At 39.4% G+C, this 13,594-nt stretch overlaps 1 protein-coding gene across 1 annotated transcript in view; it reads right to left on the minus strand.

The window, feature by feature from the left end:
- Nucleotides 1-5,723: 5,723 nt before the first annotated feature.
- The window catches only part of LOC103535134 (contactin-3), a 52,390-nt gene continuing 44,519 nt past the window's right edge, over nucleotides 5,724-13,594 (minus strand). Inside the window, exons 15-20 of the mRNA XM_030458670.1 lie at nucleotides 12,705-12,939; nucleotides 12,432-12,547; nucleotides 11,656-11,842; nucleotides 8,324-8,436; nucleotides 6,393-6,561; nucleotides 5,724-5,824 (exon numbers count right to left, since the gene is read on the minus strand). Of these exons, the coding sequence (XP_030314530.1) occupies nucleotides 5,724-5,824; nucleotides 6,393-6,561; nucleotides 8,324-8,436; nucleotides 11,656-11,842; nucleotides 12,432-12,547; nucleotides 12,705-12,939 (921 nt within the window). The remainder of the gene's footprint in view (nucleotides 5,825-6,392; nucleotides 6,562-8,323; nucleotides 8,437-11,655; nucleotides 11,843-12,431; nucleotides 12,548-12,704; nucleotides 12,940-13,594) is intronic.

The raw sequence follows: 13,594 nt of genomic DNA on the forward strand, positions 1-13,594 counted from the left end.
GAGCAGATCCCCAGGAACACCTTTTCTGCCTGGCAAAATTCCTTTTAAATTAATGAGCACCAAGGGGCTCACAGGGGAGTGTTGGCAGCACCTTCCCTGGAGGTGACAAAAATAAAGAAATCAATTTCCACTTCTTTTGCAGGCTGCAGAGCAATGAATCCAAGGTGCCTAAAAATAAATCCCTATGTGTGCTTTGGGGTATCTGCTTTGGGGGGAGACTACAGAAGGACTGGGGGACCACAGAGGGCCCTTGAGGATGAGTTGGGCTGCAAGGAGCTGGGATCTCTCCTAAGTTGCTCTTTCCTGATAGAAAATTCTGGGATGTTACTCTGTCTCAGGAGTTGCTTTGAGTTTCAATTATCATGAGCTGAATTAATGAACATCTCGAAGTTGCATCCCTTGTCTTGGCTCCTTAATGGGGTGCTTTTGCTTTTCCCTTTTTCAGCAGTTGCCAATGCCTTGATGTTCTCCTCCCCAAAGGAATAATTGCCAAGATGGAATGAAGAGCACAGCACAGAGAGCAGGCATGGTCCAGTCCTCACAGGACTAATTATGCTTTTAAAGGGTAAGAAAATAATCTTAAGTACACTGGGAAGAAAGTAAAGTGTCTGAGTAATGCTCCATAGGGCTACTGGCCCATCTCCTGTATCTGTCCATTAAAAAAACAGTTTCAAAGATATTTCTTGACCTCAAAAAGATCAACAAGGAGCTCAAGAAAAGAAAATTAATATTAAATCAGTTTATCAAGTTTTCTTGATGCGTAGAGGTGGAGGGAAAAAAAAACCAACAAAAGAATGATGCACATGAAGGTCTTCTTAACATCTAATACTAAAACACTCTCATGCACAAATGGGAAAGTCTCAAAACAGAGTTCAAACCCGAAGTAAATGAAGAGCATGGTATGAATGACAATAAGCAGCACGGCAGGCACTGCAACATGGCAGCTCAAGCTGCTGAAGAGGAGTTTTGAAAGGAAAGGTGTTTCTGTGTATTGGAATACAGAACTTTTGGGTAGGAGCCCTGTTTTAATGCACCTAAGGAAAGGAAGGACTGAGTCTGAGGACTGGTACCACACAGCAAGAGGGGGAACATGAAAAAATATTCAAAATTGGTGAGAGGCTGGGGTTATTTTAGACTGCCAGCTGTCTGTCTCAGTGGAAAGTGTACCTGAACACCTAGGGATGCCCAAATTCTGCTGCCAAGGATGAGAAGAGCCTTGGGCAGCAGAGCAGAGCTCCTGGGAGCATTCAGGTCTGTCCCAGGGAGATGTCCCCTGCCAAGGGCAGCCTGGGGGGATGTGCTGGGCTTTGGGAGAGCTGCCAAGGCAGTGTCTGTCTGCATCTCCTTGCCCTGCAGCCAGCTAGTTCTGCTGGACTGGTGGTAAGAGTCCCAGGGATGCTAACAAGGTGTCCTGACCTTGGGAAAGACTTGAAGCCCAAGGCAAGACATTAATAGCACCTCTGAGATATGCACAGGGGTGCAGGGCAACCTCTGCTTGCTGAGGCAAGACAAATGTCTCTCCATTTCTATATTTTTTTTCCACAGGCTGTGCATCCTGCTTCCCAGAGAGAACCAAACTGTTCAGCCACCAGGAAAGCAGGGACCACGTGTGGAAAGGCTTTGCCCAAAAGCTCTTTTCTAGGAGACTGAGAAGCCAGGTAAGTGCTGCTCCATCATGTTGCAGCTTGCACTAGGTAGGCATCAGCTATGAAGCAGTGGCTCTTTTTATCAAGCAGGCTTGATAAAACAAATAGAACATACGTTCAGTTATGCCTCTGCTAAACATATCCTTTTTTATTGCTTTTCAGGAGTTCAGAGCATTAGCATAAAGCAATCGAGGAGGTTGTTTTCCCTAAGAGTGCCTGTTTACAAACTCATTTTATTTTCACAATTTTCCATTGTTATTTATTTCAGACAGAAAGCTGTCAGAGTAATGCACTCCCTCACACAGGACAGCTTGCTGTATTGCCTCTTATTACGATATAACATATAGAACCTGACAGGCACTGCCCATGTCTGCATTCCACCAGTGAAAGGCAAATTAAGTAGAAAATAGAGATCTCCTATATTTCTTAGGACTAAAGGGATGCTAGATTTTTTTTAACTTGTTTTGTATTCATAGAGGATCCTGCATGTGCAAAATGTATCCAACAGAGTGAACTCTCCAAAATAATAAGGTGGGGTTTTAATTCATATACTGGCTGCCTCTGAGAAATTCTGAATTTAGAAGCACAGAAGTCACCAAGTCCCCTCCTCTGAACAGGGCCACGAGAAAACCCCTAGAAAAGAAATCTGGGGGTGGGGGTAGTGGTGCAGGGAGAGACATTTCAAACTCATGCTTAAAATTACCCAGCAAGCAGCCCTCAGCATCCTGACCTCCAAATCCAACCCCCCAGCCTGAGAAGCTCTGGTATTAGCACAGCTTCCAGAGCAGGTCCATGCAGTGCCAACAATCATTTTTTTTTTTAAGCTGTATCAAATTTCTTGATTCTTTGATGTGCTTATCCAGCTGGTGACAGCACTCTCTGATCCTTCCTCCTTTTCACAGTGATATTTTGAGTCATCATCCAAAAAAAAACCAACAAATCACCCCACAGCAAGTCACACAGTGTTGGGTTGCAGACAGAATTTCCAGAGAAATTCCTTGGAAAACTCCATGAAGATGCCACCTGCAGCACCCACCTCTTCCCCTAAATACTGTAGGGAGACAGGGAAGGGGCTGGCTCGTGTCTTGCTCCCCCTACTCCTCCTCTGCTATCTACAGTTCCAGTCACACAAGTGATGCTACTCATATTTTTCATTATCATTGATTTTTTTTTAATATTTAACTTTTTTCTCCCCAGGACTGAGCTGCTAATTCTTCAGCTAGTCACAGAAGCTGGTCTGGAAAATCCTGCAAAAGGTAGGCTGGCTCAAGGACCTCTCACCTTAGCTCTTCCTGGCTCTTCAGCTTTTTCCTCCTGTATTTTCCAACTTTTTTTTTTTCCCCCTTTTTTTTCCCCCTTTTTTTTTTTTTTCCTACTCTTTCTAGTGAATTGTCAGGTTCATTACTGCCAATAACCACTGACTAAATTAACAGCAGACAAGGAACAGAGGTCAGTTCAAAGGAAGAATAAGACTGAACACGGGGAGAAGCAGGGGCCAAGGCAGGAGCTCATCAGCAGCCATGTGAAAAGGCAAAGCTGACTTGTGTGTTGTAACCCTTATTGCTTGAAAAGCTGCAAACACAGAGTTCTGGTTTGCCTGTGTTCCCAACAGGGTGGGTTTAGTGCTAGGAAGTCTCTGTCTTTCTGGGAAGATGCAGTTTGTAAGGAGCAGGTAAGTTGAGGGGGAGGATTTAATGCTACAGGATGATACACTAAATAAATTGCTATGCAGCACTAACTCTTTGTCAACATAGGTTTGGTTTCTTTTTTCTTTTCAGAGGAGAGAAAACAGCCTAACTGGATAGACAGGAGACAAAACCAGAGAGAGAGAAGTGGCTTTTTTTTTCCCCATCATGCTGCACACCTGTGAGTAAAGGTAAGAGTTCATAAACTCAAGCTTATTCTCAGGCTCCTGCCCCATGCACCTCTCCAGGGAAAGACTGAGATGTATTTACAAGCTTATTCCTTTTCTCCCTCCTGCCCTGCTTGCTGGGGATATGAGTTGGGATTTTAGTCTTTTGGCAGCAAAAATACTGTGAGGGAAACTGCTCCTATCCTGGCAAGAAGTGCCACTTAGCAGAAATATTATGAAGAATTTTTAGATGCACTAAATTCCCATGTGTGGAAATATATATATATATATGCAGACAAGCAATATACTACTCTGAAATATTCCAGTATCCCTCAATGTAATAAATATTTTATTAGAGTAATAGAAAAAAATGCATACAGATAACCATAGGATACACACACAACTGGAAGTTTAAGGATAAATTTCAAACTTTTCAATATGAAACAAGGTACTTGGGACATATCTCATGGAGATATATAACTAGAAATTAAATAATACAATTAAATTGCATGAAAATGGCAATACAGGAACATGGACTAGATTTTTGTGAAACAAGAATAGAAAGATTCACCCTTTGTTGCATGAAAGATAACTATATAATTACTAGTAACACTTGTTTTCCACCCTCCCCCCATCTGCAAGTGTCTGAAAACATCACTGGTTAGCCACATTGAAAAGCAACTAGCCATTTATATCTATGTATGTACAGTATATACAGATCTTACTTTCTTCAACAGCAGATATTTTCATCTGGATGTGATACTAATAAGGTAATTTGCTATCTGAATGCATATCAAAGTTTGTTTTTTTTTTTTTTCTACAGTGCTTCTACAGATTAATTTCATTAATCCTGGTTCTCTCCCTTTATATTTCTGTGTTGTAAGAATACAGTGAGATTTTAAACCCCCAAATCAATCTCTTTAAAGAATATGCTTTATTTATGGCACATGGACACTTGCTCTGTGTGGGCAGCTCTTGAAAAGGTGTCTGAAAGGCTGATTTTGTTCAACTCACAACTGTAGAAGTCAAATGTACCAAGTTTAATGGATCTTTTTTCTCTGAATCAGCAAGCCTGAAGTGTCTTCTGTGTAATTTCTTATTCTAATTTATAGTATTGCCATAAACAGCAGTTTATCTAAGAGCAATGGGGTGCATCAGAGAGCCAGACCAGGTGGAATAGTTGTGAATTGGTTAAAGAGGAGCAGGAAGGAGAGTTAGGAATGTAACACTGAATTAAGGATGAGTTTACAGTGCAGAGTGGCAGACAAAAGAGCAAGATAATCTGGGGCTGCATATTTCCAAGCACCACATCACAAGGTAGGGAGATGGTAGGAATCCCTTTTCATAAGGCCATGGTGCAACTGCATTTCAAGTGGGCACTTTTGTTAGTGAAACACACTGAGAGGAGTTCAGAGAAGGACAATAAAAAGCATCCTTGAAGTGGTAAAACTTGGTTGTGAATAAAGGACCTGGTTAAGAAACAGAAGGTGAGGTTATAAGCAAATTAACTTTGGTGGAGAGGAAGGTGCTTGAAAAGGTAAGGGAAAGGTTTGGCTGCAATAAAACAGAGCCATCCTTGAAACACAGCTGTAAATAATTTAAGAGCAGCAGTGGAAGGCCCCTCCTTGGGCATCCTGACATGGGCACAAGTAATTCCCCCACTGTGATTTTTTTCCCTAGCTTTCAACTTTGATTTCTTGCTAGATTTGGAGTAATTTATATAAAGGGCAGTAAGAAAACTGATCCAAACCCACTGGTTTCTGACACTGGCTTAAGAACAGCTGCTTGGTTGATGTGTTCTCATCCACCTGAATTATCACAGCTGGGATTTCATCTTTCATGTATAGAATGATGTTATCCTAACAAGGCAGAACAGACCCATAAAAATTCAGTGTCACAACTCTGATCACAGTGCCATTACTTTGCCTTTTGCTCTTACATTTTATCCTAAGTATGTAATATGTAAACTCCTTTGGTTCAAGTATTAAGGCATTTTAGTTTCCTTTTTAAAGGATTTGCTAAATTGTACATCCTATTTTTTTTTTTACTTCACCCTACAGTGAAATATAAAGAATTTAAAAACACATCAGGATAAAAGAAAACCATGCATTAACACTGCAGTTGTTTTTTTGTTTTTTTAAAAAAAAAAAAAAAAAAAAAAAAAAAAGCACTTTTCTGAAGTAACCAATTAATTTTTTTTTCCCCCAGCAAATGAGAACATATAATCACAACACTGAATTAAGAGCCAAGGAAAATATTGTTGCTAAGAAGCTGGATACACTGAAGACACTGGAGACTGATGGAGCAGAACCTCTTGCATCCATACCTGTGGCAAATGAAAAAGGTAAGGATTAAAGGAAAGCAAGAATATCTGCTCTGTCAAATTATATTCCTCTTCCTAGATGCTAAGCAAAACTTACTGTAAATTTTTATTTCTGACCAGCAATTAAAATTTACAAAATTCACTACTTTTAAACTCCAGAAATGTATTGCAAAATGCTGACACTATATAGACAGGCAGTCCATACGTTCAGGGTTATAATAAAAAAAGAAAGAGGGAAGTAAAAAAAGAATCTAATGTTTTTAATAGCAATTTACATGGTAATTTACCAGTTCAACAGAATGAAGCTTGTCATGCATAAGGGCATGAAGACTCTTAATTGCTTTTCTTTTTATTACCTTATTACCATACAATATACAAGGCTTAATTCTTTTTTTCTCCCCATCAATAAGGACTCAATTCTTGCAAAGACAAGCTGTGACAACTGCTGGGTGTCATCTGCAAATTTAGCAGTGATTCACTGCAGTCAGGTGGCTCTAAAGGAGATGCTGATATTGCTTGGGGACTCTCCATAAAGCCATGACAAAATAATAGGGATTCAGCTTCAACCTACTGGCTAGTCTGGGAATCAAGATCTGCTCACTGCTGGTGCCATCCCCACCATCAGTTGTTGCTTTTACTTCTATAATATAATCTTCATTAAACTGGAGCACTAGTTCAGCAGTTGTCTTGTCCGTGTTCAGCACGTTCATGCTGGGCTGACTGCTGGTCCTGTACAAAACCTGCAACACAAGCAAAGAGCTGCAGTGAGTCATTTCTTCCCCTAGGACCTGCATTATTGTTTGTGTTTCTTAGAAACAAGGTCTCAGCCTTTTAAAGGTTGGGTTGAGAGCAAAAATCTGATTCTTGGTTAATATCATAGGGCAGAATGACATTGAAAGACAAAAGAGAACATCAAGCTCTTTTATTCCAGCTCTAATCTAAAATGGCACAATGTATAATGATAACAGATGAATAATATATTCTGCTTAGTATCTTAATAATGTCATTCTATAAATTATCCCATCATTTGCAATCTGCCATTATCTGGATCAGCTTCTTATGCCAATACGTAGTTTGGGAAGGAGAGAGCTGATCGACATCACAGGCTGTGTTGGGAAATGTTCTGCAAGTGCTGAGTGATTATTCTATCACAAAACTTAATTGCATTCTGTGTTTTCTGTTTTAAAGTATGGGAGTTACACCTGCAGGCCACATCCTGCTGCTCAGCATCATCAGGCAAGAGGGATTTAAGACCACCATGAAGCTCCGCTGTCCTGAAAACCTGATGAGCCTGAAGGGTCCCTGGTGCCAGTGCTGAAGCTTGGCACAGAGAGAGGTACAGCCTGGCAGAGTTTAAAAAGAACAAATGGATCCAAAGCACCCACCTGGCAGAGCTTCACAAATATGGTAAGGTAAGGCAGGTAAGCTTGGGAGTCTCCCAGTGCAAAATCCCAAAATAATGGCCATAATGATGAAATAAGAAAAAAAAATCACTGATTTAAATACACACTGCTACCCTGGAGACACAGTCCCTAAAGCCATGCCTGGCTATGAGGTTCACAGGCTGACTTCCACAGCCCCTGCATTATGGCTGCTCTGCTCTTTTTAATGTCATTTGTTGGCTCTTCCCTTGCTGGCAAACCAGCTTTAGTTACTTGCACTGCTTTTCCCTTCTGGGATCAAACCACTTGCTCCAAAGTGCTTGGCTTCAGTAGAATTAATCAGCATTATTGAGATGCAGTTTATCCTTGTGTGCTTTGCAATGTTTGTTATCCACAGGGGAACCTGAAACTGTAGTGGGAGACAGAGTGTGCAGTTTGAAGCTCTGCTGGGTTTGTTTTTAGGTCAGACACAGTCTTTTGCAACCAGGTGTCTTATCTAAGCTCTAAACACATACTTTTTGCCAATAGAAGCATAAATCTTTTATGCAGGAATATTTAATGTGGGATCCAGCTTGTCATGAACATCCCCAGCTATTCTCTTAAACATACTCAAGATACCTGATACATTTAATACCTGTAACTTGTGAGTAGATGGAGTTATGTGATTTCTATCAAGATAATGAGCATGTCCCACAGGAGGTAAGAAGGTGGTTTAAGAAATATCACTTTGATGTATGTGGCACTTATAAATATACCTGGCCAGCAATGGAAGCTACACCCATCAGCTAAGCCTTTGATTGTATGTTATGCTCTTGGGTGTTATATAGTAGTTTATAGTAGGTGTTTAGAGTAGTGTTATATAGTTTATAGTAGGTGTTTTGCATACTGACAGGTGTTACTCATGTTGTAACACCCAAGTGTTACACGTTTGAGTAAAGTTGTTTTAGAGTTTATGAGGCACTGTTAGAATATGATTTAAATCTATAAAATGGAGACACTACTAAAATGGTTTAGATGTGGTATTACTGTGAATCCTCCAAGCCTTTTTGCCTTGTAAAAAGACAAGAAAAAGCAAACTGTGAGTTGCTTGCAGGCATTCTTCTGGTCTGGTTCCACTTACCTTGTACCCAGTCACCTCAGACTCGTTCTCCATAGCTCTGACTTCCTCCCAGCTGAGGATTACTCTGGAGTTGCTGACATTCCACATAACATTTCCTGGTGGTTGACTGGGTGCTTCAAATACATAATAAAAGCATGACTTTAATTTAATTGGCATTAGTGATTTATTCTACAATAGGAAATAATAGTTCAGGTAATTGACTGCCATTATGGATCGGATACAAAAGCAACTCAAAGGCTGCCTTGTTGTTTGTACACTTAATGGTTCAGAAACTAAATTGGAAAAACAGAAGGCAGGAGAAATGGAATGGCACATAAATGTTATTTCTGAAGTTGCATTAGCTGTTGATGGTCCTTCATTAAATACAGCCCAACAAAAACACATGTCTTAGGACACGGGTGATCAATTAGAACCAACCCTAATGAAACCAGTGATGGGAACAGACAATTTCTGGTCCTAGTATATTGCCAAGAATAAGCAAATACTTTGTTAGAAAAATGGAGTCTTGATGATTATTCAAATCAATGTGCTATGCTGATTTAATTTAACATGTTTCTAAGGTGAAAATATTTGATTTTGTTGTTGTTCTTTTAACTTGGGGCATGATTTTTGAATCACAGTCTGTCCCTTTTCTATGTCTGAACCAAAGGTGGGCTTTGGTTTGGCCAAGGAAATCTATTGGAGTTTGTTTGTTCATCTGATATTGGTATTTTCAAAAAAGAACATTTCTGCTTTAGGCTGTACACTTTAATAGATCTTGAAGCTGCCAAGCTTTCAGGGGAGGTGAAGGTAAGAACAAAACCTCTTAAGATGCCTCACGTTGGTTTCCCAGAAAATGGGCCATGCAGTGACACAATCAACGATTAAAACTTTTTCTAAATTTGTTAAAAGAAAACAATTTACTTTTGCTGTCACCTAGTGGAGGCAACTGCTGCTTAGGTGGATGGACCTACAATTTGATGCTCAGAGTTCCAGTATTAAACAAACACAGACAGAAGCTTTAAACACTCCTAAACAATGTGCTTATGGTGTGAGTTTTTTTCCTTTTTTTTTTTCCCCCTCTTATTTTTTTTACCTGTCTTTCACACAGGTAGCTCCCTACCTTATTTCCATGAGCAGTCAGATCAAAACCCACCTGATCATACTTCTCAACACAAATTAGACACAAAAATTCCAGAGTGAGACTTCAAAGTATTATTCTAAAGTCAAACAACCACTCACAGATGCTTTTTTTGCAGTATTTGCCTTGTTCTATATATTAATATGATTTAACCTGGTGCACTAATAGCTGCTTTTTTAAACCTAAGAGGAGACTCTTGTACTCCTGAGAATCAAGTATTACAGCATGTATGATAGTTTTCACACTGAGATATTAAAGCTGAATTCTAAAAGAAATGAGTCATTCTTTAAAAAGCAACAAAATAATATGACATATGAAAAAAATGAAGAGTAATTATATGTAAAAACTGTAAGCCTTCTACACTTGAGTTACAGAGGTGATTCAGAAGGCTCCAGTTTATTTTGGATACCAAAATCTCCACTAAACTTCAGCGTTTAGAGTTGCAGAACTTAACATTTTGTAATAGGTGAGATCCTGACCCACCACCTCCTGATAAGTAGGTCACATTCACTGGTGTTTCTCTGAATTAGAAGAGAGGACAGAACATTTTATAGCATTTTAAGAAGACCTTCTCAATATGAAATAATTGTAACATCTTGTCTTCTAGGCTTAGGTAAGTCCCAGTTACTTCCCATTTTATCTAGCAATGTTTTATAAAACAAAGCTACTTTGTTTTGAGCTAAGAACATGAATATTTATTTCAGATATAAAATCAAAGGTACTCTAATGGTTAAGGACAAGCACTGAGTTTTCAATCTTGAAATACACTGCCAACTGAAGTAAAGTATTTGTTTCTTGACGTGGTTAGTAAGTACTAAGAAGCACCTTGTAGGTGATGTGTTGAATGTAAATGTAATGTGCATGGACATCCTTCACAGTGGAAAAGATCAATCACAAATACTCAAGTTAAGGTAGAAATTGGGACTGATCAAAATTCACACATTTGAATGAAAAACCAGTTTCTACTGCCACAGTACAGAGAAATATCTGTCTTGGTTAATTCACTTAGAAATGAGCAAAATTCTTCAAAATGCCATTATCCTGTACTGCCATGTTTTTATTCTTTTTTTTTCACCAGCAAGATACACAGACATAATGTAAGTAGTTTTTCTTTTTAACTACTTCAGCAAAGTGATCTTGCCTAAGGGCCTGATCCAGATCCAGTTCAAACCAGGTGCTTGTCCAGTTCTCCTTTAGCCATTGCAAGGACAGTTATCCACTAAAAAAAACAACAGGATTGAAAAGTCACAGCTGACTGACCAGGCTGGCACAACTTCCTCCAGTAAGCAGCCAGGTGCCCCGTAGAAGATTAATTAGAGAAAACTCTTCAGTATCTCATGTCAGGTACAGGCAATGGGTTCCCTCAGTCAGTTCATGGTAACTCTACACATAATATAATTAGACTCTAGCAAAGATGTTAATCTGAGTTGGATTAGTCCTCAGTGACAGTGAATAACACTTGTTTTTGCATATAATAATTTCTGATAAACTACTTTATTTCATAGCACTGATGATGTGACTGCTTTTGGTTGAAGGATGTTAATGACCACTGCAGGGCATCTGACCTTTCAGACAGATTTAATTGAGAATTCTTGTGAGTCTGACAGAAATACTTAAAGATTGATGACCCTGATTCTGAGTTGTATTACAATACAGGAGAATACCAAAAATATTTCCATTTGTAGGAAAATTAGTGAAGCTTTTGACAGCCTGTTCTGCAGCTTAATTTCTCCGTTTATTAGTGAAGTGGCCTCTTGTGTCATTTGTTCAAGGGGAAACAATGGACATGAAGGATTATTTTGCATGAATTCTATGAGGATCATTGCATTTCAAAAGCCATGCCTAGAGAACTTATAAATATGTTATAAAACCCTGAAAAATTCAACAAGTTGCTTTTTTTTTTTTTCCCTTCCAAGAGTAATTTTTCTTCTAAATTTCTTCCAGTCACTAGAAAAATAATAAAGCTTCTATGCAGGAATTATGCATCTTACTTCAGCTCTGCTGGCATAGCTGCCTTTTATTTCCCCATCCCTCTAAAGCAGCAGAGGGTAGAAAATGGAGGAGCTCTGCTTGGTTTAACTGTGGAACTCCTCAAAAATCTCTATGAAAATTTAAATCATTGGTGTGTATTGCAATTCCCTATATTTTCCTTTCCCTCCAAGTGCTAACACCCCCCTATTTCTTGTCTCCACTTTAAATTCAAGTTACTCACGTGTCTTCTTTGTGGTGGCATTGACTGTGGCACTGAAGGGCCCTGCCCCAGCACTGTTGTAGGCACGGACAGCTGTGTAGTAAGCCAAGTTGCTCTTCAAACCTGTTATTCTTATTGATGTCTCATTCCCTGCAGCTTTTACTCTGTTTGAAGAATCTTCTTTCCCACCATTATTCCAGTACCTAACCTAGTAGAGACAGAACAAAACCACTTAAAATCTCTCATTCCATCTCTCTTCAGCCACAGCCCCTCATTTGATTCCTTCAAGCGCAGCTGAAAAAGGGGGAAATAAAAGTTTCAAAAATGTGTTTACTTTGTAAAAAAGAAAAAACCAAAACATTCTTATCTTTTCACACGTGCTGCTCATTTTACTGTGACTGTAGGGAAAAGGAAACTGAAATATTAGATCTTGCTTGAATTAAAAATGGCAAGAGGAAAACCCACTACTTCATCTAAAAAAGTAAAACAAGTTAAACTCAGAAAACTGCATCTTACAAAATAGTTTCTTTGGAAGTAAATGTAATCCTGGAAAGATAATGTCAGTTTGAGAATACTGTTAGACACATGACTTATCAGCACAAGAAGCAAACAGCCATTTCATTCTGTGCTCTTTTCAGAGCTACTTAGAAGAAAATATCCTTCTTTTTGGTGTTGGGAGGGCAGAAAGCAGGACACATGGTGACCTGTTGTAAATGTCCACTGCTGTCCTGCAGCCTGCATGACCCTGCTGGCTCGTGGACCTTTGCAAATAGGAATATATCTCAAATGCACTGTACCTCATAGCCCAGTAACCTTCCACTACTCATCTTCCAGGGAATGGGTGTCCAGGAGACCTCGATGACTGAGGATGACAAACTGGTTGCAGATACCCCAGAGGGTGCTATGCTGGGCTCTGTGTGCAGAAATAATTAAATGAATCAGCAGCCTGAGTGTGGAAATAGAGATGTCCACATTTAAAGTGATCTCATTTTTATGAACTGTGGCAGTTGATGAACATCTTGTGTAAAATATCTGGAGATAACTCAATCAGCCTGGAGATAACCACGTACCTTCTTCAGCTGAAAAAACTGTGGTTACTGAACTAAATGGTCCCTCTCCTTTATTGTTATAGACACCAACTTTGACTTCATATGGTGAAAAGGGCAAGATGCTTTCATTCCTGAAGACATATCTTGGTGTGTCAGGAGAGGTGACCACAGTCTGTATCCAGGTGGTGGTGCCGAAGGGGCGGAAAGCAACAACATAGCCAAATCCTTCTCCATTTTGTAATTCTTCAGGGATGGGCTGTGAGGAAAGGACAAGAGAAGCCTGTGATGCCACATACAGAACTGGGCACATTTTGGAACAAGAAAGTATTAACACACGTGATTCTAAGCAAGTTCTGGTACTGAATTTGGGATCATTAAATCAGCAAATTAACTTTGGTACAGCAGAGCAAAATGTCTTCCATTTGGCCAATTTTTTAAGGTTTGCACTTCAAGAAGAGAACAACTTTCAATATACTCCTCGTTTTCCACCAAGTCTACTGTTTTGAATCACTCTTTGGTAAATACAATTTTTTTCAATTTCAGAATCAATAGTTCATAAAAAATTAATAATTGCTTAGTCAAGCAGTACAGAATCCGATACTCCACCCATGTACCTTCCACAGATGTGATTATAATTAGATAACCACACAAAGTAGTCAATGTTAGTACCAGCCTGCTAACATGTTTTAAACTCATTAAAAAGGGGATAATACAAACTCTGATTCTTTGCACTGCTGAGCACATGCACCCAGAGTTAATGGCAGGAAAGCAAGAACTTTACATGGAAAAGCGTAATTCTTAGGCTGAAACTTGGAGCAACACCCTTTGCTTTCCCCTCCTCTCCCCATCCTCTTGCCCCCTAACATTTGTTTGAGAATAGAAGCAATTTCAGACAAATAAATGTCCTGCTG

The sequence above is a fragment of the Calypte anna genome, chromosome 12 (assembly GCF_003957555.1).
Source record: "Calypte anna isolate BGI_N300 chromosome 12, bCalAnn1_v1.p, whole genome shotgun sequence".
In the NCBI taxonomy this organism is placed as follows: domain Eukaryota; kingdom Metazoa; phylum Chordata; class Aves; order Apodiformes; family Trochilidae; genus Calypte; species Calypte anna.